The following is a 23,503-nucleotide window of genomic DNA, read 5'->3' as shown; positions in this document are numbered from 1 at the left end:
CACAAGTGCCTTTTGGGCTAAATCTTGAAGATAATGAAGGGAGTTGTTAGGAAGAGGCACGTGCAGCAGACCTCACAGCAAAGTGTGGCACAGATATGGAGTCCACGGGCGAGAGAACAGGGCATGCGGCCCACAGTGGGCTGGGAGAGGAAACGGGAAGCTTGTCCTACATAATGTGGTTCCAAGATTACTCTCTGGGACGTGCTGAGGATCCGAGTGTCCTCAGAATGAATTCTGACTTGCCAAGCTGGTAAGCTGTGTGGCACGGGTCATGTTATTTAGCTTGCTGTTGTAAGAAAGCATACCATATCATATCACCCAACCTTCCAGGATGCCCACATGTAAAAGACATTATGAAAATGTTCAAATTATTAAACAAAAAGACAAAATGTGTTATTATTATCATTCCTAAGAAAACTAATACTCCTAATACCATCACCACACTTACTGAGCACTTACTGTATGGCCAGCACAGTTGACACACGAGGAAAATTAAATTCTAGGAATTTAAATTCCCTGACTAAGGGCCAGGATCAGAACTTAGAAGTCTGCCTTAAGAGCCTGTGTCTTGTTTTTGTTTTCTTTTGTTTGCCTTTCCATTCATTAATTACTCTTTTGTCCCCAGCTTTACTGAGGCCTAATTGACAAATAAAATTGTAAGACATTTAAGTACACAAATGTGATGATGTGGTATCCAGACACACACTGTGAAAGGACCCCATCAAGTTAATTAACACATCCATCTCCTACTCACATATTCACCTTTTTTTTTTTTTTTTTTTTGGTGAGAACATTTAAGTTCTACTCCCTTAGAAAATTTCAGTCACACTACACAGTGTGATCGACCATTCTCTCCATGTCATAAGCAGATCCTCAGATCTAACTCATCTTAAAACGGCACGTCTGCACCTTGTTACTAGCCTCTCCCTATTTTCTCCACCCCCAGGACCCTGGGCTTGTGTTTTTAACCCACCAAACTATGCACACTGCCTTACAGTCTTAGTTGTAACATTTGTTACTAAAACCGAATGAAAACAAAGTCTTAAAACACCAGTCTGGTTCCATATAACAACCATACACAAAGGTAGAGAAACAAAAACACACAGATGTCTGCTCCCGGTGACCATAAAAAAGTTCCACCGCCCACATGGATAAAAAGGGCCACATGCTAAAGCCGACAGCTCAGGGGAGGCCAGCGCCGCCTTACACACTCAGAGACGAAAGGATGGCCTGAACATAAAACTTCCTAACGGAAAACACGCAGTCCTGTTCTAGGCCTGGAGCTTCCCGGACAGAGGTCCATCTGTACCTTAGCTGAGCCTGCTACTGTCTTGGAAACGGCAGAGTAAAGCCCCCTCAGGGCACAGCGTGGACCAGAGCAGAGGCCACAGAGCCCCGCACGGTCACCTTGTCCCCAGAGCGCCATCTGTCTGTGCCGTAATGCGAACGGTTACCTATCCTGTACCCACCAAAGTAAGAGTATGTGTCTCCCCCTTTCACTTTTTATCCAACCCCAGAGGTTTCCCCGCCCTGCTTTCTCCCTCCCGCTTAATGCACTACCAATAGATTTCATGTAACCCCCTGACTGCTGCTCCCCTGACTGTAACACATAAAATAAACTGCAAAACTGCCCTTCTCCAGGGCATTTTCTCAATCCATTGAGAGTTTGCTTCCTGGCAGTTGTCAGTTTGGTTCAAATACACTCATAAAAATTCTCTACAGGTCTGGATGTTTCTTACACTGACCACCCCTGCGGCCCCCTCCCCTCTCAGCCCTACCCCTCACTAAAAATGGCCCTGGCTTCTGCTTCTGAGTTGGGACTAAATCGTTTCCAAAGTTGCTTGGAGTCCTAAGATCCTATAAACCACTGATAAGAATTATAATCTATTTGTGGGATTCATTAAAGTGTCCAGGAAAGCTTGAGCTTTTATCAATTATTTTCCTAGGAGAACCACAGAAAAGAAGCTGAGAGAAACAAATCTGTTATCAATCACCTGAAGCCAGTTCAGCAATTCTTATTTTTTCTATTTTTTTTTTTTGTCAGAGAACATTTATTTGGTTAATTTCAGAGGTAAAAAAAAAGTAATTCCTAGAAGAAATGGGCTTAGGAAACAAGTTATAGAGGTAAAGGAAGGACAGCAATTTTGTCTGGATCGACATGCTGTAAATGCTTCCAAGGCTATCACCCGAGGAAACAACCTCCAGGTGCCTGTGCTCCCTTACACCTCAAAACTGCAGGAAGAAAGCTGCTGAGGAAAAAATGCATATACTGATTTCACCAAGATACCAAGTTTTGAAAGCAATGGCTTTTTAATGCAGATGGATAGACGAGCTCAGCGGGGTTATCAGCCCAGGTTCCATGGGAATATTAAGCCAAACGTTCAATATCTCTTTCCAGAATGTCAAATGGTTCTTAACTCAGAAAAGCTTAAAAGCCAAGCGATGCCATGCAGAGACAAAACCCTCTGAGTTTACATCAAAAAGAAAATATATCCGAAGACCCAAATATATTTACATCACTGGAATCAGAAGTTGTAAGTGCCCTGGAAGGGGAGACAGAGACAAAGGTTCAAGTTCCCTTGACCAAGGCAGCACCACTGGCCTCCCACACGGAGCTTCTCTGCAATTCAGTGGCACTGTCACGGAAGAGAAGGTGGCAAAGACACCTAACCACCAAAATTCCAGAGTCCACCAGGAGAATCAAAGGCTTTCGAAATAAAATTAATTCACTGCAGGAAGGATAGCTTTTCCAACAAATGGTGCTGGAGCAACTGATTATCTTATCCCTAGGGGAAAAAAACCACCTCAACCTAATCCTCACACCTTACATAAAAATTAACTCAAAATGTCCCGGCCGGCGTGGCTCAGGGGTTGAGCGTCAATCCATGAACCAGAAGGTCAGCAGTTCAATTCCCCGTCCGGGCACATGGCCAGGTTTCGGGCTTGATCCCCAGTAGGGGGCGTACAGGAGGCAGCTGACCAATGACTCTCACCATTGATGTTTCTCTCTCTCTCTCCTCCCTTCCTCTCTCTGAAATCAATGAAAAAGATTTTTAAAGTTTTAAAAATTAACTCAAAATGGATCATAGATTTCAACTTTTAGAGGATAACAGGAGAAAATCTTGTGGATGTAGGGCTTTGTGAAGATCTTTTAGACATGACACACCAAAAGTATGGTCCATCAAAGAAAAAAATGGATAAACTGGACTCATTGAAATTTTAAACTTGCTCTGTGAAAGATTCTGTTAAAAAGATAAAAAGACAAGCTATACATTAGGAGAAAATATCTGTAAAATATATATCTGAGAAAGGACTAGTACCTAGACTATATAAAGAACTTCTAAAAACATTAAAACAAGATAATACAATTAGAAAATGGGCAATGGAAAGAAGAGACATTTCAATAAAGGGGACATGCGGGTGGCAAATAAGCACATAAAAACATCCTCCATGTCACTAGCCATTAGGGAAATGCAAATTAAGGCCACAGTGAGATACTAGGACAGTTAAAATTTAACAATACTGACAATACCAAATGCTGGTTTCTCATACATGGCTGGTGGGAAGGAAAATGGAACAGCCACTCTGAGAAACAGTTTGGCAGTTTCTTTAAAAACTAAATATGCACTGGGACTATGACCTGGCAATTACATTCCTGGGCATTTAGCCCAGAGAACGAAAATTTATGTCCACACAAAACCTTTACATGACTATTCACAGCAGTTTTTAAAAATATATATGTTTTTATTCATTTTAGAAAGGAAAGGAGAAACATCAATGAGAGAGAAACATCCCCTACTGGAGACCGAGCCTGAAATCCAGGCATGTGCCCTGACTGGGAATCAAACCTGCGACCTTTTGGTCCAAGGGACAACACTTAACCAACTGAGCCATTCCAGCCGGGCACAGAAGTTTTACTTGTAATAGACAAACACTGGAAACAACCAAAATGTCCCTTGACATATGAAGAGTTAAACAAATGCGGTCCATCCATATCATGGAATACTGCTCAGTAATAAAATGCAACAAATAATACATGCAACTTGGATGGATATCAAGGGCTTTGTGCCCAGTGAAAAAAGCCATCTCAAAAGGTCAGGTGATGTACAATTCCATTCATATAACATATGACAAATCACAGAGATGGGGACAGACTGGTGGATGCCAGAGGTCAGGGATGGTAGGAGGAGGGAGTGGGTGTGACTATAAAGGGTTAGCAGGAGGGGGAGCTTTGTGCTGATGGAGTAACTCTGTCTTAACTGTGGTGGTGGTTATAAAATTCTACACGTGTAAAAATAGCATAGAACTAATGCACACATTGTATCAATGTCAAATTCCCCTTCTGGATGCATACTTTCCATTAGGTGAGATACAACTCCTAGGAGACCTCCCTATACTATCTTTGCAACTTCCTGGGAATTTATACTTTTTTAACGCTTAAAAAAAAGCTCTCTAGGAAACTCTGGTTTGTGTAAGATCAACAAGTAAACTCCATCCTGCCAGTTACTCAGGACTGAGTCATCCTCGAATCTGAGCCTCCTTACGAAATGTTTCCAGACTCTGACCCCTTCTCTCCATGTGTGCCCAGCACTCTGGTCCAAGCCACCTTCCTCTCTCCTCCGGACCGTGGCCTGGTCTCCCTGCTCACACACACAGCCGGCTCACAGAAAAGGACCCATTCTTTGGGTCTCTCTAAAAGCCAGGTTACCCAGCTGGTGTGGCTCAGCGGTTGAGCATCGACCTAGGATCCAGGAGATGGAGGTTCGATTCCCGGTCAGGGCACATCCCCGGGCTGTGGGATCGATTCCCAGCAGGGGGCGTGCAGGAGGCAGCCAATCGATGACTCTCTCTCATCATTGATGTTTCTCTCTCTCCCTCTCCCTTCTTCTCTCTGAAATAAAAAATATATATATTTTAAAAAAATTAAATTAAAATAAAAGGGAATCACCCTGGCTGGTGTGGCTTGGATGGTTGGAGCAACATCTGTACACCAAAAGGTGATGGGTATGATTCCCAGTAGGGTGTGTACCAGGGGCAACCAATCAAGGTTTCTCTCTTGCACTGATGTTTCTCTCTCTCTCTCTAAAAATCAATAAACACATCCTTCAGTAAGAATTTAAAAAAAGCCAATGTCAACAGCCAATACAACAATAGCCACCCAATATGAAGCGATCAAAATTATACCTTTTTGTCAGATCGGCAATAGTATATTTTTTGGTGTGCCAAGGAATTTTAGTAATTAGTTTATGAGCTGAAAAGGTTGAAAACTGCTGATCTAGTACATAGCATAATTCCTGGTACATAATCCATGTACAATAAATTTAAACAGTTTAATGAGGACACCGAGTCTCACGGAAGCTGAGAATCCTATCTAAAGCCACACAACTGATCAGTGGCCCAGACACAGGCACAGCTACACCTCTTCTCTGTGACATCTGCCAGCCTCTAAAACAGAGATGACTCGTTCCTAAAACCCACCACGACTTTTCCCAGAGGACTTCACTATGGCAGTAAAGCTACACAAGTACATAGTTTTCTGCCTTATGTTGGCTCCCCCACTCTCCCCAAACTCTCAGAACCCCCCGGAACAAGGCTGCAGCTGATTCGCATCCACTACGTGCCTTTCCTGCAAGCAGACCTCTTCTGATTGCTCCCCGTTTCACCCACTGCTACTACTCCCTTTTCCTTTCACTACAACCCTTGGGACTGATTTCACTTTTATGTTCATTACTGTTCATTTATAATCAGCTTTTGATTGCATGCTGATTATTCTTAAATTTCAGCTTTATACTCCTGAAGACAACAGCGCTTGGCATTATGCTCTGATTACAAAATCAGGTGGATTAAGTTATATAACTGTTTTCTAAAAGGTGCGAAACACAAGTTTTAAAATGCAGTTTTTTGTTTAACCTTGAATGTGCTTTCTGAATAAAAAGAATGGTTAAGAACTGGGTGAGATTAAAAAAAAAAAAAATGAGGTATTTTTTGTTTGGTTTTTAAGTAAAATACCAGAACTTACATATTTGAATAAGCAAGGCTCTGTATTTATTCCAATTTCTTGCTACGATTCAAAATATTTCTAGAACTACGTGGGAAGGGGCACCAGACCCTGCACCACACTCCCTGGAACATTTGTCTCAACTGCAACCTTCTTCTGTAAACTGACTGATCCCACTCTCAGACACGGTCAGAGCTTCCTCAACCCAACCCTGCTGGATGTTCAAAATCAAATATAAAAAGCATAAGGCAAGATGGGCCGTGGTGGCCCAAGAGCGCACTTTCCAAGCAGATGTGAGAAGATGCACGTCTCGAGGATAAGCTCCAACTCCAAAGCATCAGGGGGAGAGGCGCGCGCCGAGCCCGGCAGCTGGCACACTGCACAACGCCAAGGCCACCGTGTTCACTGCCTAGGGCTGCCACTGTCATCTTCAGGCATCCAGCCTTTTACTGCGTCTCACAGACAGTGTGTTTTTACAGGACCCTCAACCTGCAAAAAGGTTATGACTTGCTGAAGGCTCTGATGAATACTTTATTTTTTACCAATAAAGTATTCTTAATAAAGGCGTGTATATTATTTTTTTAGACATAATGCTAGTGCATTTAACAGACTACAATATAGTATAAATGTAACTTTTATGTGCACTGAGAAACCAAAAAATTCAGGTGACTCACTTTGTTGTGACATTCGCTTTACTGCAGTGGTCTGGACCTGAAACCACATGACCGAGAGGTGTGCTTGGATCAGAAGCTGGGCAGCTTAAACAAGAGAAGGGTACAGTCTCTCAGTCTGGAGGCTAGAAGTCTGAGGTCAGGTGTCCTCAGGGTTGGTTCCTCGGAGGCTGAGGGGGCGTCTGCTCCCTGCCTCTCGCCTGGCTTCTGGAGGTTGCTGGCGATCTCTGGCATTCAGAGCTTGGAGAAGTGTAACCCTGCTCCGTCTTCATGTTCAGATGGTGTTCTCTCTGCCTGCATTTCTGAGCCTGAAGTTGCCCTTTTTATAAGGACACCAGTCATATTGGATTAGGACGCAGCCTAGGGACCTCATTTTAACGTAATCATCTCTGTAAAGACTATCTCAAAACAAGGTCACACTCTACAGTACCGGGGGATAGGCCTTCAACATAAATTTTGGAGGGGACACAATTCAATCCATAACAAGCACAAATGAATAGACCAATGTAGCTGTATCTCCAGGAACTGAGCGGGACAGAGCTGTGACAACAGGGAAGCTGTTTAAAAGTCTCTGAGCCCAGCTTTGCTCTTTAAAACAGATACATTGAGGACAACAGGCATGCCTGCCTCCTAGGGTGGCTATGAGGACTCGGGGAGATGATCCTCCTCAAGTGCACAGCACAGGGCTTGGCCCACTGGAACGTGCTCGATAAAGGTCGGGCGTCTATTTCTACCTGTGCCCAACGTCAGGTTATCCAGACAGACACCATGAACAGCCTCCGTGCAGCTGAGTCCAAGAGGAATGGTACAGCTGTACTCCCAGGGCCTGGGGAGCCCTGCACAGCGAACACTCCTGCTGTAAGTGCCCATTTCTCACCCGTCTCTGCCGGACCAGGCTGGACGTTCCTCCAAGGCAGCAGCTGCCTCACATACCCAAGCTCCCCAGCAACCTGCTACCTTCCAGGCCTCACGGTGCACCTGCTACGCATTTAACACCCACTGGGAGAGTAAATGAACAGGAAAGTTTACTATAACAGTAGGTGTTGCTGGGAAACAGAAAGTGTGCCCAAACTATACAGCAGACGACATGGTCACGGACGCTAACGGTGTATTCACCATAGAGCCGTGTTTACAGCAGCCTTAGTCACCAGAGCCAGGCGGTGGGAGCAGCCCAGGCGTCCACCGATGAACAGATGGATACAGTGAGACATGTACACACAGGAGTATGACGCAGCCTTAAGAAGGAAGGAAATTCTGACACATGCTACAACAGGGATAGACGTAGGCAAAATAAGCTAATAGAATGAGCCGATCACAAAGAACACAGGGTGTTCCAAAAAACGTATACACACTTTAACCACTGATAGCTCAATTTTGAAAAAATAAACAGTACCTTTATAATTATTCACAGTGTGTGTATACATTTTGGGGGGACATCCTATATGGTATGACTCCTATATGAGGGTCCTAAAGTAGTGATATTTATAGAGACAGAAAACAGGATGGCCGTTTCCAAGGGCTGGGAGAGAGGGAATGGGGGGTTGGTGTTGCGGAGGTTCAGAATGAGCCGCCCCAAGAGGTAACTGTGCTGTGTGGATTGCTTTCAGCTAAGGCAACTTTAGCCTACGGCTGAAGAGAAACTTCTGCCCCTCTCCCACCTAGAAGAACCTGAATTACGTGCCTTGCCCATGGTGAGAGATTAGCAGAGACGACCCTTTCTGAGGCACCTGTAGGGCCACAAAACTCCTGCTTACAAAGCATCGGCTCTCGTGGTCCGGCAAGGACTCTCTGAAGGCCCAGGCCCCTCCCTCAGCCCAGCTCGGCGGCTGTCACACGCCACGTTCCCTTTCTGGCCCTGAACTTCCGTGCACGTGGGGGTCGCTCGCCCCCTCACGTGTGCGGACTCCCATACCTCCGCATGTGTTAAGTCTGGTTTTCTCTCACTAAGCTGTCTCACGTCCGTTTGATTATCAGACCAGCCAGAAGAACCCCGAGGGTAAAGGAAACTTTCCTCCGCCGCCAGTGTTTAATGGGTAAGCAGCTTCAGTTACGGGAGGTGAAGACCTTCTGGGACGGTGGTGGTGACGCCACCACAACATGAATGTACTTGGTGCCAAAAAAGGGACAAGTAAAAATGGTTGTATCATACACTTCATGATGTGCATATCTCACCACAATAAAAAGGTAAATATGCCCTGGCCAGTGTTGGTCAACTGGTCGGAGCATCATCCTGAACACCGAAAGGTCACGGATTCAATTCCGGGTCAGGGCAGGTTGCGAGTCCAAGCCCCAGTCAGGACACGGGAGGGAGGCAATGGATTGATGTTTCACTCTCACATCAATGTTTCTCTCTCTATCCCTCTCCTTTCCTCTCTAAAATCAATAAAAGTATGCCCTCAAGTGAGTATAAAAAAAAGGAAATAAAAATTTTAAGTGAAAAATACATGCATTCATATTTTTAGTAACTTTTGAAGAAGCAAAAACAAGGTTTTGGAGACATAAAGGACATTTGCTGTCCAAACTTTGAATCAAAAAAGCAGTTCCTTTTCTATTTCTCAACACCCCAAAATTCAATCACACTCCTTTGAATTTATAATTAATTTTACTTAAATTATAATGTTATTTAAAACTTCAAAGTGCCAGAAAAGGAAATCTTTTCTGACCTATTAAGAAAGACTCTGACGTATGTTGGGGGAAATGATTCAGAAGAAAATATCATAAAGAAAGGAGTAACGTAACTCATGGGTGACTAGCAACGTAACACTACTGATACGTCCCAATTATTAGCAAAAATGAAATGCCGCACTCACTTGGGCCATTAAATGGAAAATAATTTTTTCTTGTCTTTATGTAAAGTTGGACTCTGTAAGTTTTCCCCCACAGAAAAATTATGTTATATAAAACCACTGTTGATGTAAGAAACATGCAAATCTGTGAAAAAAAAATTTTAAAGCCAGTATATTTGTTCACTTTTTGCACTTTCAGTCCTCTCATGGCTTCTCAGCCTTTTGACTAAGGTCAAGCGATGTACGGCTCGATGACACCTTGGCCTGGACTCTGCCGCAGTCCTTTACCACCACACAACTGCAACCCTGCTTCACGGGGCTTCCCTCTCTGTCGATCTTAGAGGCCTACCCATCCGTCTAGTTTCTTGGTATCATCAACCTGAATTTAGGCTGATCCGGTGTTCAGCACAAAGGGCTCCACCAGCCTGACATACACAGGCTCGTCACAGCTGACACAACCGCACACAGGTGGAACTCGCAGTGAATTCATCTGAAAGTCCAGATGCTTCTGCAACAAACTTGAAATTCCATTCATTTAAATGGATCATTTAGTTTTGCAAACTGCTAAATGAGGATTCCTGTCTGTCGTGTAGACAATGTGAAATTAGCCCCACAACCTACAGGTTTGCCGACTCACCTTTCACTCATAAAAGGAGTGAAATGTAAAGAATGTTTAAAGGAGTTAATTTAGGCCAAACTGAGAATTGCTGAGAAGCAAGAAGTCAAATGCCCTGGAGAATAAATGTGCAGGTTATTTTATGCATCTGCAGTTACTGAGTGGCCTTAAGGAAGATTACAAGCAAGGTGGGGACTGGACTAGAGACAGAGAGGCTATGTGCTCTCTCCAGAGTGGTTGCACCTTCCAGGGGTATCACTTCTGGCACTTTAAGGGCCTGTTAACCTAGATGCACAAGAACAATGTGCTGGCTTAAATCCTTTCACTAAGAAGCTTCAGGACTGGGGCGACTGTGCACCAGGCCCTGCCCAGTTGGGAATAGATGATTTATTACAGCACTGCTTTTTCATCCACAATAGATGCAGTTATAAAATCAATTTTATACCACTCATAGAAGCCTCACCATAAACCTGTATCAAACAAAGAAAGCACTCAATACATTCACAACATGCCCTGACAGCTTTGGGTTTGGGACCCCAATCCTAAAGTACCCTGTGTTACTGTGATTTATAATAAGAAATGCATATTTGGTCTTTGTCCCTGGTCTTGGTACAGAGCTCCTGGACAGTGGGAATTTCCTCAGGGGACAGGGAGGGGGCTGGAGAGTCCATCAGCAAGGCCAAGGATTTTGTGAATCCTACCATCTCAATGAATCCTCCACAAATCCGCTGGACTGCAGGCCCTGGAGTTCCCAGGTTGGTGCCGGCGTGGAGACCGGAGAGGGGCGGGCTCAGAGAGTGGAAGCTCCACGCCCCGCCCACATACTGCCCTACGTGTCCCTCCCACCTGGCTGTTCCAGAGTCACATCGTTTTATAATAAACTGGCAATCTGGTGAGTGACATGTTTCTCTGAGTTCTGTGAGGCCCCCTAGCAAATTAATCATACCCGAGGAGGGCACTATTGGAACCTGCAACCTACAGCGGTTGGCTGGCCAGAAGCACAAGTGACAACCTGAATTTGAGGCTGGCCTCTGAGGTGAGGTGAGCGCAGTCTCGTAGAATCTGGTGATATCTCCAGGGAAAGTGACAGACTGAGGTGATGCCTGATGGCGTTGGAAACTCACAGGCTGTCATGGTGTCGGAACACACACCCTGAGGCTCAGCCCTCAGAGAACGGCCTCCATTTCAAACCAACCGACTCAGCTCTCAGCCTTCAATCCTTCACTGTTTATACTTCATGAAGATACTCTGTTTACAAACTAAACACCACAACATTTATTTGGTTTTTCTAATTAGCCAAACAGCTAATTATAAAAAGTTATAAACTGAAAAAAAATTCATTTTTCTTTTCCCTGTATTGTTGGCTTTTCATTTTAATGATACATAACTTTAAAAAGCGTTCCAAATCTTAACAAAGAAATGCTCACCATTAACAGTTTATTCTCTTAATAAAAAAAAAATTACTAATTCAGCATTCTTTATATCACTTATTAAAGAAAGGCCCACATAAATCCTAGGGCTGGAATAAGAGTGCAGATTAAACATGGCTTTCCTCTCCTTTTCAAATGTAAATTAACCCAAGTAGGTCCTTCAAAGTCCAGGCAATAGTAACACAGCACCTCCACAGCAATTAGGAAAGCATGGGCAAAAGATGGTAACATCAAGCAAAAGAGAGTTTCCTTATAACAACATGAAGAGGTCTCCACTGATAAACGGAAAACTAATATTTTCTAATACAGCTGAAATGCTGGTCTCCACTCCCAGCTGGTGCTGAATACAAGAGTCCTTTTCCCAAGAGATTTCTGAAAGGTTAAGGTGGGTGGGACACACACAGGCAGGCTAATAGTCACCTCAGGCGGGTGAGCAAAGGAAAATTAAATTTATTAAAAAGGGGTGGGGATACCCAAAGGGAAGGGCTACACAGCTCTGAGCCAAAGGGCACTGGGTCCATGACGGCAGCAAAAATATACTTGGGACAGTGAGACAAGGACGGGGACAGAAGAGGGAGCAGGAGAGGTGGCTGGGCTGCTCTGGCCACTGAGGAGTCAGAGAGAGAAGGGGCCGTGGGGACAGGTTCAGGGGGTAAGCCCAGGACGAGCTGCTGCTGCCCATTGCCCCCCTGGTTGCAAGTCTCCTGGGGTCCCTCCCAGGAAGAAGGGGGATGGAGATGGTGCTGGTGGCTCCCCTGATGGGGAGTCCTCACTGGGTCCTTTGTCTTACGCACATTTATCTCTTTCTTGCAGGTGGGAGTCTTAGGGGAGGTCTCAGGGCAGGGCCTCAACAGAACATTCATCAGCTCTCCAGGTGCCCTCTTTCAGCTTTGTGGTCTCTACAACTGATTGGTTGGTGCCAGGGCACAGGGTCATTAGTCAATGTAGCTGGTCCTGAGGCAGCCAAGGTTCCACTCCTCTGGTTTTGCTGCTCATCTGGGCCTGGAGCTGAAATTTAACTGAGGCCTAGATGTCATCTTTAGGGAGGAAAGGCTCAGGGGGTCTAAAATGCAGGACCAGCAATATGCTGGGGGAGGATAGGTTACCCTGGGGACAAGGTTCTTGTTTTCCCAATTTTTGCTCCTTGCTAGGCTTCTGGAGCTTCCTGCTCTGGTGAGCCTCTCTACCCGGGTTTCTGTACCTAGGCGTCTGTACCTGGGCCATCTAATAATTTCATTTCATTCCTTCACTCCTGAACACATACAGGCCACTACAGGAGCCCTCTCAACCCTGGCTCTCTCTTCCCCACGCTACATTTATGCTCATCTCCTGCAAACGGCAGGACTTTGGGAGTTTTTAAAAGAAAGTCAGAAAAAACACCCTAGGCTTTTTCATGAAAATAAAACTTTCTGATTACAGTTAGTAATAATAATAGCCTACACCAGTAACTAACATTTATCAGTCACTGGGGGCAGTGGGAAGACGATATGCACACACCCACAAACTCAGTTAATCCTCAGGGCAGCTGGGAGGTGAACAGCATGATTTCCAGATGAGCAAGTGGAGGCTCAGGGAAGTTCATTGAATTCAAGCTTTTTTGCACCTCTTTTACGTACCATTGGGGAAAACCTGCCAATCAACCTACAAAAAGCGGAAACACATCCAGATGCCAGAGATATTGAAATATGAAAAACAGTAGGTCTCACAATAAAGCACGTAATTCTCACAAAGTCACAAATCTACCAAGTGCTAAAAGCCAGATCTGAACCCAGACAGCCTGGTTCCAGTCCTGGTGATGCCCAGTCCTGGCATAATTACAATGCTCCCTTTTACTCTCAAAGATGCTTCAGTTTCAAGGATAAAATATAGTCTTCTTATTTATGGTGTGAGTGACAGGAACCCTGCCTGCCCCCGTTGTCCCAGCTGACTGTCCCGGGACGTGTGTGGGAGCCAGTAGCCTCTGCAGTGGCAGTTCCTTACTGCCTGGTGACAAATGGCCCAAACCAACCCTCGCTGGGAAGCACGAAGTGGAGAAGCACTGACTCCCATACGGTTCCCAGCTCCCAGCTCCCAGCTCCCAGCTCCCAGCTCCCAGCTCCCAGCTCCCAGCTCCCAGCAAAGCGGAGGAAGTGTCCTGGCCCGAGGGAAGTCTGTTGTCTACATGTGCCTTGGAGACACTCACTTGGCTATATCTGTACGGATGAGATGACTTCCCATGACATCCCATTTCCCACCTAATAATTCTCTCCTGAGAATTACTTTTCACTGTGCCCCTAAGAAAATGGTCTGAAAGAAGGCCCACTGCCATTGCCTTAAGCTCTGGTAAATCAGTCCAGCGCGACCAGAAAAGTGAATAGTAAGAGAATCTTCAGCAACGTGGGAAAGTGGAAAAGGCAACAGAGCACCCAGGAACACATGGCCGTGGAGAAAAGACAGGTTAGCAGTAGGTCATGCAGCACAGGAAACACAAGGGTGCGCTAAATGGATCGGGCCACCCCACCTGCACTCAGAGCCCTGTTCCTCGGGGTCACTGCGCTGCTCCTCCCCAAGACCTCCCACCACAGCCACAGCGGTGGGTGCCTCACACAAAAGCGGCCCATCCTCAGCCGGCCAGCGACCCCAACCTGGGTGCAAAGGGATGAGACAGACCAGGGAGATTTTCTTGTTATTAGAACTATAACTTTCTGGGAGACAGGAGCTGGGGGATGTGTCAGTGGCAGGGGATTAGAAAGGGCATGGGAATGGACAAAGTCAGGGGCAGGCAGAAGTTATAAAGAGATGCTACCGACTAGCGACCAGTGAACAGAACAGCACAGAGAAACGAACATCAAGGAAGACTGGTCTTGAGTTCTAACATCTGTCACTTTCAATAAACCTTTTTTTTCCTGGAGGTAAGTCCAAGTAGGTCTCCTCACACCCTCTCACTCAGGGACAGTAAAGAGCCTTTTTGCTATATGGCAGAGGACAGGAGCCAGCATTGGGAACCTGGCGGGGAATCACGGGTCTTGTCCAGTGCATTTCCTTAGCGGTGCCAATCTTTCTCCTATCCCAGCACCACCAGTTTGGTGACTATAAACCTGTTTTCCAGGGACAGTCTTGGTTTCACTGCACATGCTGTCCTGATGAAATTATTCACAGTGCTCAAGCTCACACTCAAAAGTATCCCAACTTGGCAATAAAATATGTAGCCACCCTGATTTTAGTTCAAGCCTCCCCTCCTCCCACTTTATGTGCCACTGGAGGAAGGCCTGTCAACCAATCTATGACATACGTGTACAAACACGGTCAATGTTCAGACACTGAAATGTGAGAAAGAAGAAAGTGAGTCTGAGATGAACTGTATCCCTGAAACCTGGATAATCCTGTTAACCAATGTCACCCCAATACATTCAATAAAAATAAAATTATAGATGAATCAAAAAAGGAAGGAAGTGAGTCCTGTGATAAAATATGTTAAGTAAGTGTCCCAGAGCACAAAGGTAATCAGTGTTGAAGGCAAGATCTGAACCCTGACATCCTGGCTCCAGTCCCACCTAATGCCCATTGTCCTGCCTAATGCCTATTACCCTGCGTAATGCCTACTATCCGGGCATAATTACTAATGGCAGAGTCGCTGCAAGTCTCCCAAGTGATCTCCATTCCGTCATTCCTCCAACTCTCTCCCTACACATGCAGAAAGAGTACTCTAAAGCACAAAACTGCCCGCAACACCCCAACATCTAAAACCCCTCAATGGCTCCCCACTGCCCTCAGAACAAACTCTAGCTCCATTTCCAGACTCACAAGAGTCAGCGGAATTTTGCCCCCGCTTATGTCTCCAGCCTCATGTCCCACTGCTCCCCACCTCAAACTCCACATGGGCAGCCCTCCCGAGATTCTCAGTGCCTGGAGCCACAACCCTGGGACTAAGGCAGCCCAGGAATGGACATGAGCAAGCACATGGAGAGAGCTTACACAGACCTATTCCTGTGCTTTGCCTTGTCTCCAATATCAATTCATACTTTACACCAAAACCTTCCAATTTCTACAATAAAAATAAATTTTAGAGGTAAATGTTAGAAATCTATCCCTTCATGCCCAGTACCTAAGTGCCACTCATTTGGAATGAATTCCAAAAAAGGGCCAAAGCTGGACACATGATCAGCACACTGACAAGGTCGGAGCTCAGGCCACCAGGAAACACCATCTTCCATGACCACTGCCCAAACTCTCCCCTGCAGCAACGTAATTTCACAATTTCTCTAGTATTCCTGAAATCCAGAGGCAGTATTTGTACTGGGCAGACAGTGAAGGGCATGTCCCCTCACCTCAAATCTTTGACGCACATGAGGCCCAGAGCCATGGCTACTAAGTCAATACCGAGATGTGCAAACATCTCTGGAATGAGCAACATCAAGGATGGTGCAACTGAGCTGCCTCCCCATGTGACCCTCCCCACTGCCACCCTGGGCCTCACCAGCCCTGCGCGCCATCTGTGGAACAGTGAAGACAGCATGTGTCCTGTGTCCCGCAGGGAGGGCATCAGGGCAGCTCCCTTAGTCCCCACAACTTGAACTCTGCACCTCAGGTTCCCCAGATGTAAACTGAGAATACCATCACCTCTGTCTCACACGGTTGTTGCCAGGATCAGATGAAATAAAACCCAGACACGCCAAGCCAGTGCCTAACCCTGATATGCAGCCAACAATAACTGTTTTATCAAATCTGGGAAATGAAAATAATTCTAGTTTAATAAGCCTTAAAAAATCCAAGCAAATTTAGCTTCAAATCCACTGCAAGAGAAATAATCACTGAGCCCACCACCTAATCACAATTACAAATGTCATATCATCATCTTATTTAATCTTTGTAACCATCTGTGAGAATGATTCCCTTTCAGGGAACAATTCATTGAGGTTTTCTCAAGTTCAATAATTTGCAGAGCAAGAATCTGGCAGACCAGATTTTGAACACAGAACTCATTCCCCTTTCTCCTCTGTTACTGTTTCCCAGACCCCAAAGCTAGGGAAGGAGGAAGTCAAATAAGGGGCATGCCTGGCGAAGGCAACTGCTCAGCGGTGATTAGTACACCTGACTGAGTCAGCACAAACCCAAATGATCAAAGGTACCCGGCACTGGGGGAAAAAAGATGGGAAAAGGTAAGCATTGTGTAACCGACTGTCAGCCCAAACAGGATCCTCTAGCAATCTAGCTTAATGTTTTAATAGTACAAGTGGCTTATCAGCATGAGGCAGGTGATCCCTTGTGCCTCTGTTCCCTCACATGCAACGAGGCAAGGCCCTCTCTCTCTCAGTAATGTTGCAAGAGCTAAAGAAAGTGCAGAAACAGTTTTGCAGAGTCTGTCACAGAGGAAATGAATACTCCTGTTATTATGAAAGCCCTCTCACAACTAGACTTTTTTCAGCCCCTTCCTCCCTCGCTTGCCTAAATCACCTGGCCCGTCCCTCACCTCCTCCTGTGACTCACCTGCACTGTCCAGAGCAAGCTGTTTGCAATGGCCCCTCTAGCTCCCGCTCTCGCCTCCCCTGTGCACGCAGTCCACTCTGTCTGGAATGCCTCCTGCCTCCACCGTCTTCACCAGACTAACTCCCAGGACTATTTCCCCAAATTTCATCAGTGTATTGATTTTATCATTTGCCCAAACATGTACAAATCTCTTAAGTTCTTCAGACAAAACATTTCCATCAAGTAAAAGAAAGCAATGTGTCAACTGACAGTTCCAGATTAAGTAAAGAGTTGAAGGACGAATGATCTGAGGTTATTTGTGTAATTTCTTTCCCTCCCCAAAATATAGGCTATTTCAGTGACCTTCTGGGCACTGTGCCTGCAGAACTGGGCCAGAGTACAAGGGCAGCGAAGTTCTCACTCCTGTGGGTCTGTGAGCTCCACTACCCACCAATACAGAAATGTTTCATTTACAGGAAACAAAACCAGCGTGGCACAGGAGCTATCACTTAAAGGTCTTCCCCACACAGAAGGTCAACAGTTGAGCATCTAAATTATCTGAGATGGATTTCATCTTCTCACAGCAGAAATTGTAGCTGTACTTCATTACTAAAAAAAGAAAAGTTAGATATTTCTTTGTCTGGGCAAGAAGGCAGATCTCGGTTAAGTCACAACTTCCAGCTGGGCCTCCACAGCCTCCTTCAGCTGATAAGAACTTGCCCATGACCTTCAGTCCTTCCCTTCTGAAGGGCTGACCTCCGCCTCCCACCTCCTGAAAGCTCAGTTAAGCTGCAGCCACCAGTTCTAAAGTCTACAACAGCAGGGCAGGGCTTTAAGTCTCCAACAACAGTGCTCTCCCAGTTCCTGGACAGAGCCCTGGCTCTGTGGAGAGGCGCACAGCAAGGATTCCAGGCTGGGGACCAGCGGGCTTGGGGGACCGGGGGGCCTGGAGGCCTGGGGGAGGAGTTTCCCACAATGTCTCTCTCCACTCCTCTTACAACAGAACAGCTCTGTGACCTCACCCAGCCATGTAAGGGGAAATGTACCAAAAGGCAACAATACCTCACTTAGAATCACCATTAACCATTTAAACTGGGCGCCCTCAGCCAGATGCCCCCTAGGACGTGAGTGAAGGAATGGGTTCATCTCACGCACGCAGGGCCGCGCCTGCTGTATGCCACCATGTACCACAGCACCCCGGTCTCCTGGCCAACATCTGGACACCGCCACATGGCCCATCTGCCAGAACCTGGGTCTGAGAGAAGACACCTAACTATGCAGATCTTTACTGGAGTGCTGAGTTCACCAAACACTGCCCTCAAATTTCAAAGCCAGCCCAGCTGGATCCCAAACAGAGTGCCCAGCACAGTAATGAAAATACCGGCTGATGGGCAGCCACCCACTGCTGTTTACTAACTGAATAGCTTTGGGCCAGTCACTAAGCCTCTCTAAGCTCTTAAAAACACCTTATCAGACCCTGCAAGTTCCCACATGACCTGACCCCTGCCGACCTCTCAGATTACTACTTATACTACCATTTCCTCTCTTTAACTGCCTGGACATGCTGTGCTCATTCCCACCTCAGGGCCTTTGCACTTGCTGTACTCTCTGCCTGATACACTCTTTCCCAGTTTCACCTGGCTGGCTACTTTTCATCATTCAGGTCTCAACTCAAATGTCAAAAAGTCACAGCCAAGATCTCATAAACATAATGTCGAGTTATGTGAGTGCATATTACCTATATCCATTTATATAAAGTAAAAAAAGGAACAAAACCAGTGTACAGTTGGTGTAAGTCAGGGGAGTGGGTACCCTGAAAAGGGGGAAGGAAGTGCAAGAAAGGAGCATCAGAGGGCTCTCTGGGTTACTGGTAAACGATTTTTTTCTTGATCTGGATTTGGCTACCTCAGCATGTTCAGTCTGTGAACTCACTGAGCTGTTCACTTATAACTCACATTTTTAGTATGTGTGTTATACTGCAATAAAAAAATTAAACCAAAACAAAAAAACTACCTCATCAAATTGGTTTTCCTTAATCATCTAATCTATACCACCCTATTGGCTAAACTATTCATTCTCGATCCATGACCCGGTTTTGTTTTCTTTATAGCATTTGGCTGAAATCACCTGCATTATTGTTTACGTAGGTAAGTATGGTCTAGCCCTTTCCCACTCCCATTAACATAAAGTATCATGTGCCAAGGGCTCTGCCTGCCTGTTTACCACTCCTAAATTTCAGCACCTAGAGTGGTCCTGTTCTAGCTATAGGCCAAATACAAATATACATGTCAAATAAGAAATGACTAAAGGGGGCCCTTTAAGGATATAACAGCAATCAAAAATCAAAACAGTGAAGCCAAGAAGAGGAAATAAAAAATTTCAATGGCATTAAGCATTAGGAATATGTGTCAAACATTAAATTTAACTACAGGGAGGGGCTAGATAAAGTATCATTCTATGGGTACCTTTGTGAGAGTGGTTAAAGTCACTTCTCAGAGCAGACTTTTATCTCTGTATACCCAACAGTTTTGCACAAGGCCTGGTACAAAATAGGTCTGAGCCAAGAGTGGTAACAGATTTCTGAGGCACTTGGTGAGGACTCTCACGTTTTGTGGGAAAAGTAGGTGATGTTCCATTGTACAGAATGTCTGCACCACCACGGGAGTAGGGAGGCACACATCCAAGCAGACTTAGATGGAGCAGTTACTACAAAGCATCCAAGCCTGGCTGCAGCGGCTCACTGGTTGAGCACAGTCCCATGTACAGAAAGGTTGCCATTTCGATTCTGGGTCAGGGCATATACCTGGGTTGCGGGTTTGATCCCCAGTCGGGGAACATACAGAAGGCAGCCCACTGATGTTTCTCTCTCACATCAATATCTCTCTCTTCTCTCCCTTCCTCTCTCTAAGCATGTCCTCAGGTGGAGATACATAAAAAAAGAAGCATCCAAGAATTTGAAGAGTTCCTTAGAAGTCACGAGTAATACTCACCTATTTTTTTATTTTTGGCCAATTCCAAGATGTTTATAAAGAAAAAATAAAACTATAGTAGTGCTTTTGAGACCGATGTAATACAGTTACTGCTAGTATGCAGACTAACCCACATGCTGGCTGACGCATTTTCATGAGCAAATCCACGCTCACAAAGCAACAGCCCGATGAAGGGAAACTTAAAAGTAAGCCTTTATTCTGTAATTGGCTCTGTCACACTCTCTTTATAACCTTGAACAAGTCATTAAAATTCTTTAGTCCTCAATTTTACTACCTGTGAAATTAGCTGGTTGGACTAGAGGGGTGGGGAACCTTTTTTCTGCCAAGGGTCTTTTGGATATTTATAACATCATTCAGGGCCATACAAACCTATCAACTTAAAAAGTGGTTATGAAAAAATGCTCCTAGATTTACTGCCTTGGTAGGGCCAGATCAAAGGCCTGGAGGTTCCCCACCCTGGATCTAGATGCATCCTAAGGCCCATTTTCTTGGACAGTTCAGACTTTAAAAAATGGTTCTCATCTTCTAAGCCTTCTATTTACAAGATAACAAATCTTCCACAAGTATGTAAATCAAGGTTACCAGACAGTGAAGAGATCGGTTTACCTAGTCTTCCTGCCAAACCAAGGGTATCTCTTCCCAACCAGGTTCTCTCGAGGGCTGTGCTCAGGCTCCCACTTCTGGGTTGGGCGGCAAGAGGCCCTACACTTCAGCTCAGCACTTGGTTTCTCTGTACAATTGCTGCCTTTGCTGCAGTTTTCATGCCCCAGGCCCCGTGTTTCTTAGTCAAGTCTACGCTCCCAGTTAGCACCAGAGTTCTTGTTTCTGGTCGCACCTAAATAATGAACAGGCTTGAGCACCTGGAGGTATTCTCGCTCCGTTACAACAGCTACTAGTGATTTTAATTAGACAAAACCGCCACTCCTGGGGCTCCCCCACCACTGCCACGTGCCTGTTGGGGTGTCACAGGAATAAGCATTAGCACCTTTTAAATTTACATTAATAAAAGGAGAGAAATGAGAAGTCAGGAAATGAAAGGACAAAACAGAACCCTCGGAGATGTCAAAATTAGACAAAGCTTAAAGTAACTAAAAACTCATTAGTAGCTACCTTTAGATTTTCTTAAAAACTATACTAGGCACGTCCTGGGTAGAGCTGCACGGGTGACAATCTGCTTCTCATCATACAAAATGGGAAGAGGGACAAGGAAGTGGCTCTGCCGCGGCTGGGCCCGCCCGTCCTCTGCGTGGACAGCGAGTCGCGGCGAGGGCCCCTCCGCACGCGCCCCGCACGCCCCCCGCACGCCCGGCGCCCGCGGGCCGGACTCCCGCCGCCGGCACACCCGGCAGCCGCGGGGCCTCGGGCTCAGCCCCGGGGACGCGCTCAGGGCGCGCGGCAGGCGGAGCTCCGGGCGGTCGGCGGCGGGGCCGGGGGCGCCCCCGCCAGCTCGGCGCCCCGGTCCGCGCGGGGGCGGGGGGCGCGCAGCCGGGCTCGTGTCCCGCGAGTCCACACGCGGCCACCGCGCGCTCCGAGCCCGCACGTTCCACAAGCGGAACCTGCCACGCGGACGGAGCCTCGGGGCCCCGGAGCCCGCGGGGGAACTTTCCCTAAACTTGCACGCAGCGCCCGCCGCGGGGTCCGCGCGCGAGCTCGGGGGCCGGCGCCGGGGAGAGCGGGGGCTCTCGGCCGGGGGCAGCCGGGCGGGCGTCCCCTTGGCCCCGCCCACGCCCGAGCGGAGGGGTCCCTCTTGCGCCCGGGGCGCAGCTCCCGCACCCGGGCCGGCGCGGGACGGGGGGGGAGGGGCCGGCAGGCGGGAGCCGCGCGCCGCTCACCTGCGGCCGGGCCGCCAGGAGCCGGGGCCGGAGCGCCAGGTCTCGCAGGAGGGCCCGCGCCCGCGCCGCCGCCGGGGACGCCATCTTCGCCAGGAACCCGGGCGGGCGGGCGGGAGGCGGGGAGGCGGGCTGCGCGGGGGGGCGGGGTCGGGGGGCTGGGGGGCGGAGACCGGGGGCGCCGCGGGGGCGCCGCGGGGGGACGAGGGGGCGGGGCGCGGGCGGGGACGACCCTGCGCCCGCCCCGACCCTGCCACGTGCGGAGTGCGGAGTGCGCGGCGCAGGGACGCGGGCGCCCCGTGGGGGAGCCCCTGGCGCCGCTCCGGGGCGCGCGGAGCCCTCGGTCCCCCGGCTCCGGTCCCGAGGCCCCGAGGCCGCCTGTCCCGTCCGGCGGCTGCCGGGGATGCAGCTGGGAGCAAAAGCGGGTCCCGAGCCTGCGGCCGTGGGGCTCCCACCGTCCCGGGCCGCGGACACGCGCCGTCAGTCCCCGCGCCGGGCTCGCGGACCTGCCCCGGCCCCGCCCCGGGACCTCGGCCTGCCCGGGGTGCCCGGCCCGCCGGCGCGGCCGCGCGTGAGCCGGGACCTGCAGCGGCGGGGGAGGCGCGGCCCGGCGGGGCGGGAGGGGTCCCGCGCGGTGCCGGGCTCTGCACCCGCAGCGCAGGGTCGGTGCGGAGCCCGCGGAGGCCGCAGCCGTGGTCGCCCCCACCGCAGGCGCGGGCGCCTGGCCCCCCTCTGCTGACCCGGCGTGTGATGGAAGCGACTGCAAACCTGCTTGCAGCCCGCCAGGCACTTTACACGTGCGACCTGTTTAGTCAACGCAGCCACCTTTCCAGTCGGTACAAGTGTAAAATCCACACTTAATAGAAGAGACAAATAGGCAGATTGAGGTCAACTGGTTCCTGGTCACAGATCTGATAAACAGTGGAAACGGGTTGGAGGCCGGGCTCTCTCTCCTCCCCACCGCATTAAGCACTACTTTTTGTTTTGTTTTGTTCTGAGAAGGAGGAAGGGAGAGAGAAAAAACAACAACAAAAAAACATGAATTGAGGGCGATAACGGCAAAAGGCTGCCTCCCCTAAGTGCCGGGAGCGGGGATGGAGCCAGCAGCCCAGGGCCTGCCCACTGGGCATTGAACCCAAACCAGCCCCGCGCGCCAGGGCGCCCTTCTGGAGCTTGTACCGAGGGGAAAGTACAATGTAACAGAATCAGACAGCCATTGCTGCTAGTTTCCTTCCTTCTCTCCCTCCTTTTTTTTATGTTTAATTTGGACAAATCAAATATACAGAAAAGTTACAAGAATATTACCCCAAAATGCCCAAATATCCTTTACCCAGATTCACGATGTACATTTTCCCATTTCCTATTCTTGAGAGAGATACATAGATTTATAGCCCATTCCTCATCACAATTTTATCTGCTAGGTGTAGCATCTGTTAGTGATTATTGCTTGAATCTGTTATCACTGTGATGGTTGAAAAATGGTGATTATCTAATTAGAACCTTTTCTACATTTTTTAGTTTGCATTTTACTCTGAGCAGAGCTTTCGCTTCTCCCACGTTTGTTTGTTCTTGTATGCACTTGCGTCAGTATGGACTCCTGGGTTCCTTTTTATTCGGTGCCAGACCAATGCTCTTTCCTGTTCCCTGCACAGCCTACTTCTGCCTCTGCGTATGGGTCATTCTGATCCTCACAGGAACCCTTCAAGTAGGTCCTACTGTTACTTCCGTTTGTCCCAGA

General features: G+C 47.7%; 1 protein-coding gene across 1 annotated transcript in view; it reads right to left on the bottom strand.

Annotated features, from left to right (window-relative positions):
• The window catches only part of SUCLG2 (succinate-CoA ligase GDP-forming subunit beta), a 235,221-nt gene extending 213,317 nt beyond the window's left edge, over nt 1-21,904 (bottom strand). Inside the window, exon 1 of the mRNA XM_081159599.1 lies at nt 21,769-21,904. Coding sequence (XP_081015725.1) covers nt 21,769-21,852 — 84 coding nt within the window. The 5' untranslated portion in view covers nt 21,853-21,904. The remainder of the gene's footprint in view (nt 1-21,768) is intronic.
• Nucleotides 21,905-23,503: the final 1,599 nt, after the last annotated feature.

The sequence above is a fragment of the Miniopterus schreibersii genome, assembly GCF_964146895.1.
Source record: "Miniopterus schreibersii genome assembly, chromosome: 15".
Lineage (NCBI taxonomy): Eukaryota > Metazoa > Chordata > Mammalia > Chiroptera > Miniopteridae > Miniopterus > Miniopterus schreibersii.
This window is presented reverse-complemented; position numbering and strand designations above follow the sequence as displayed.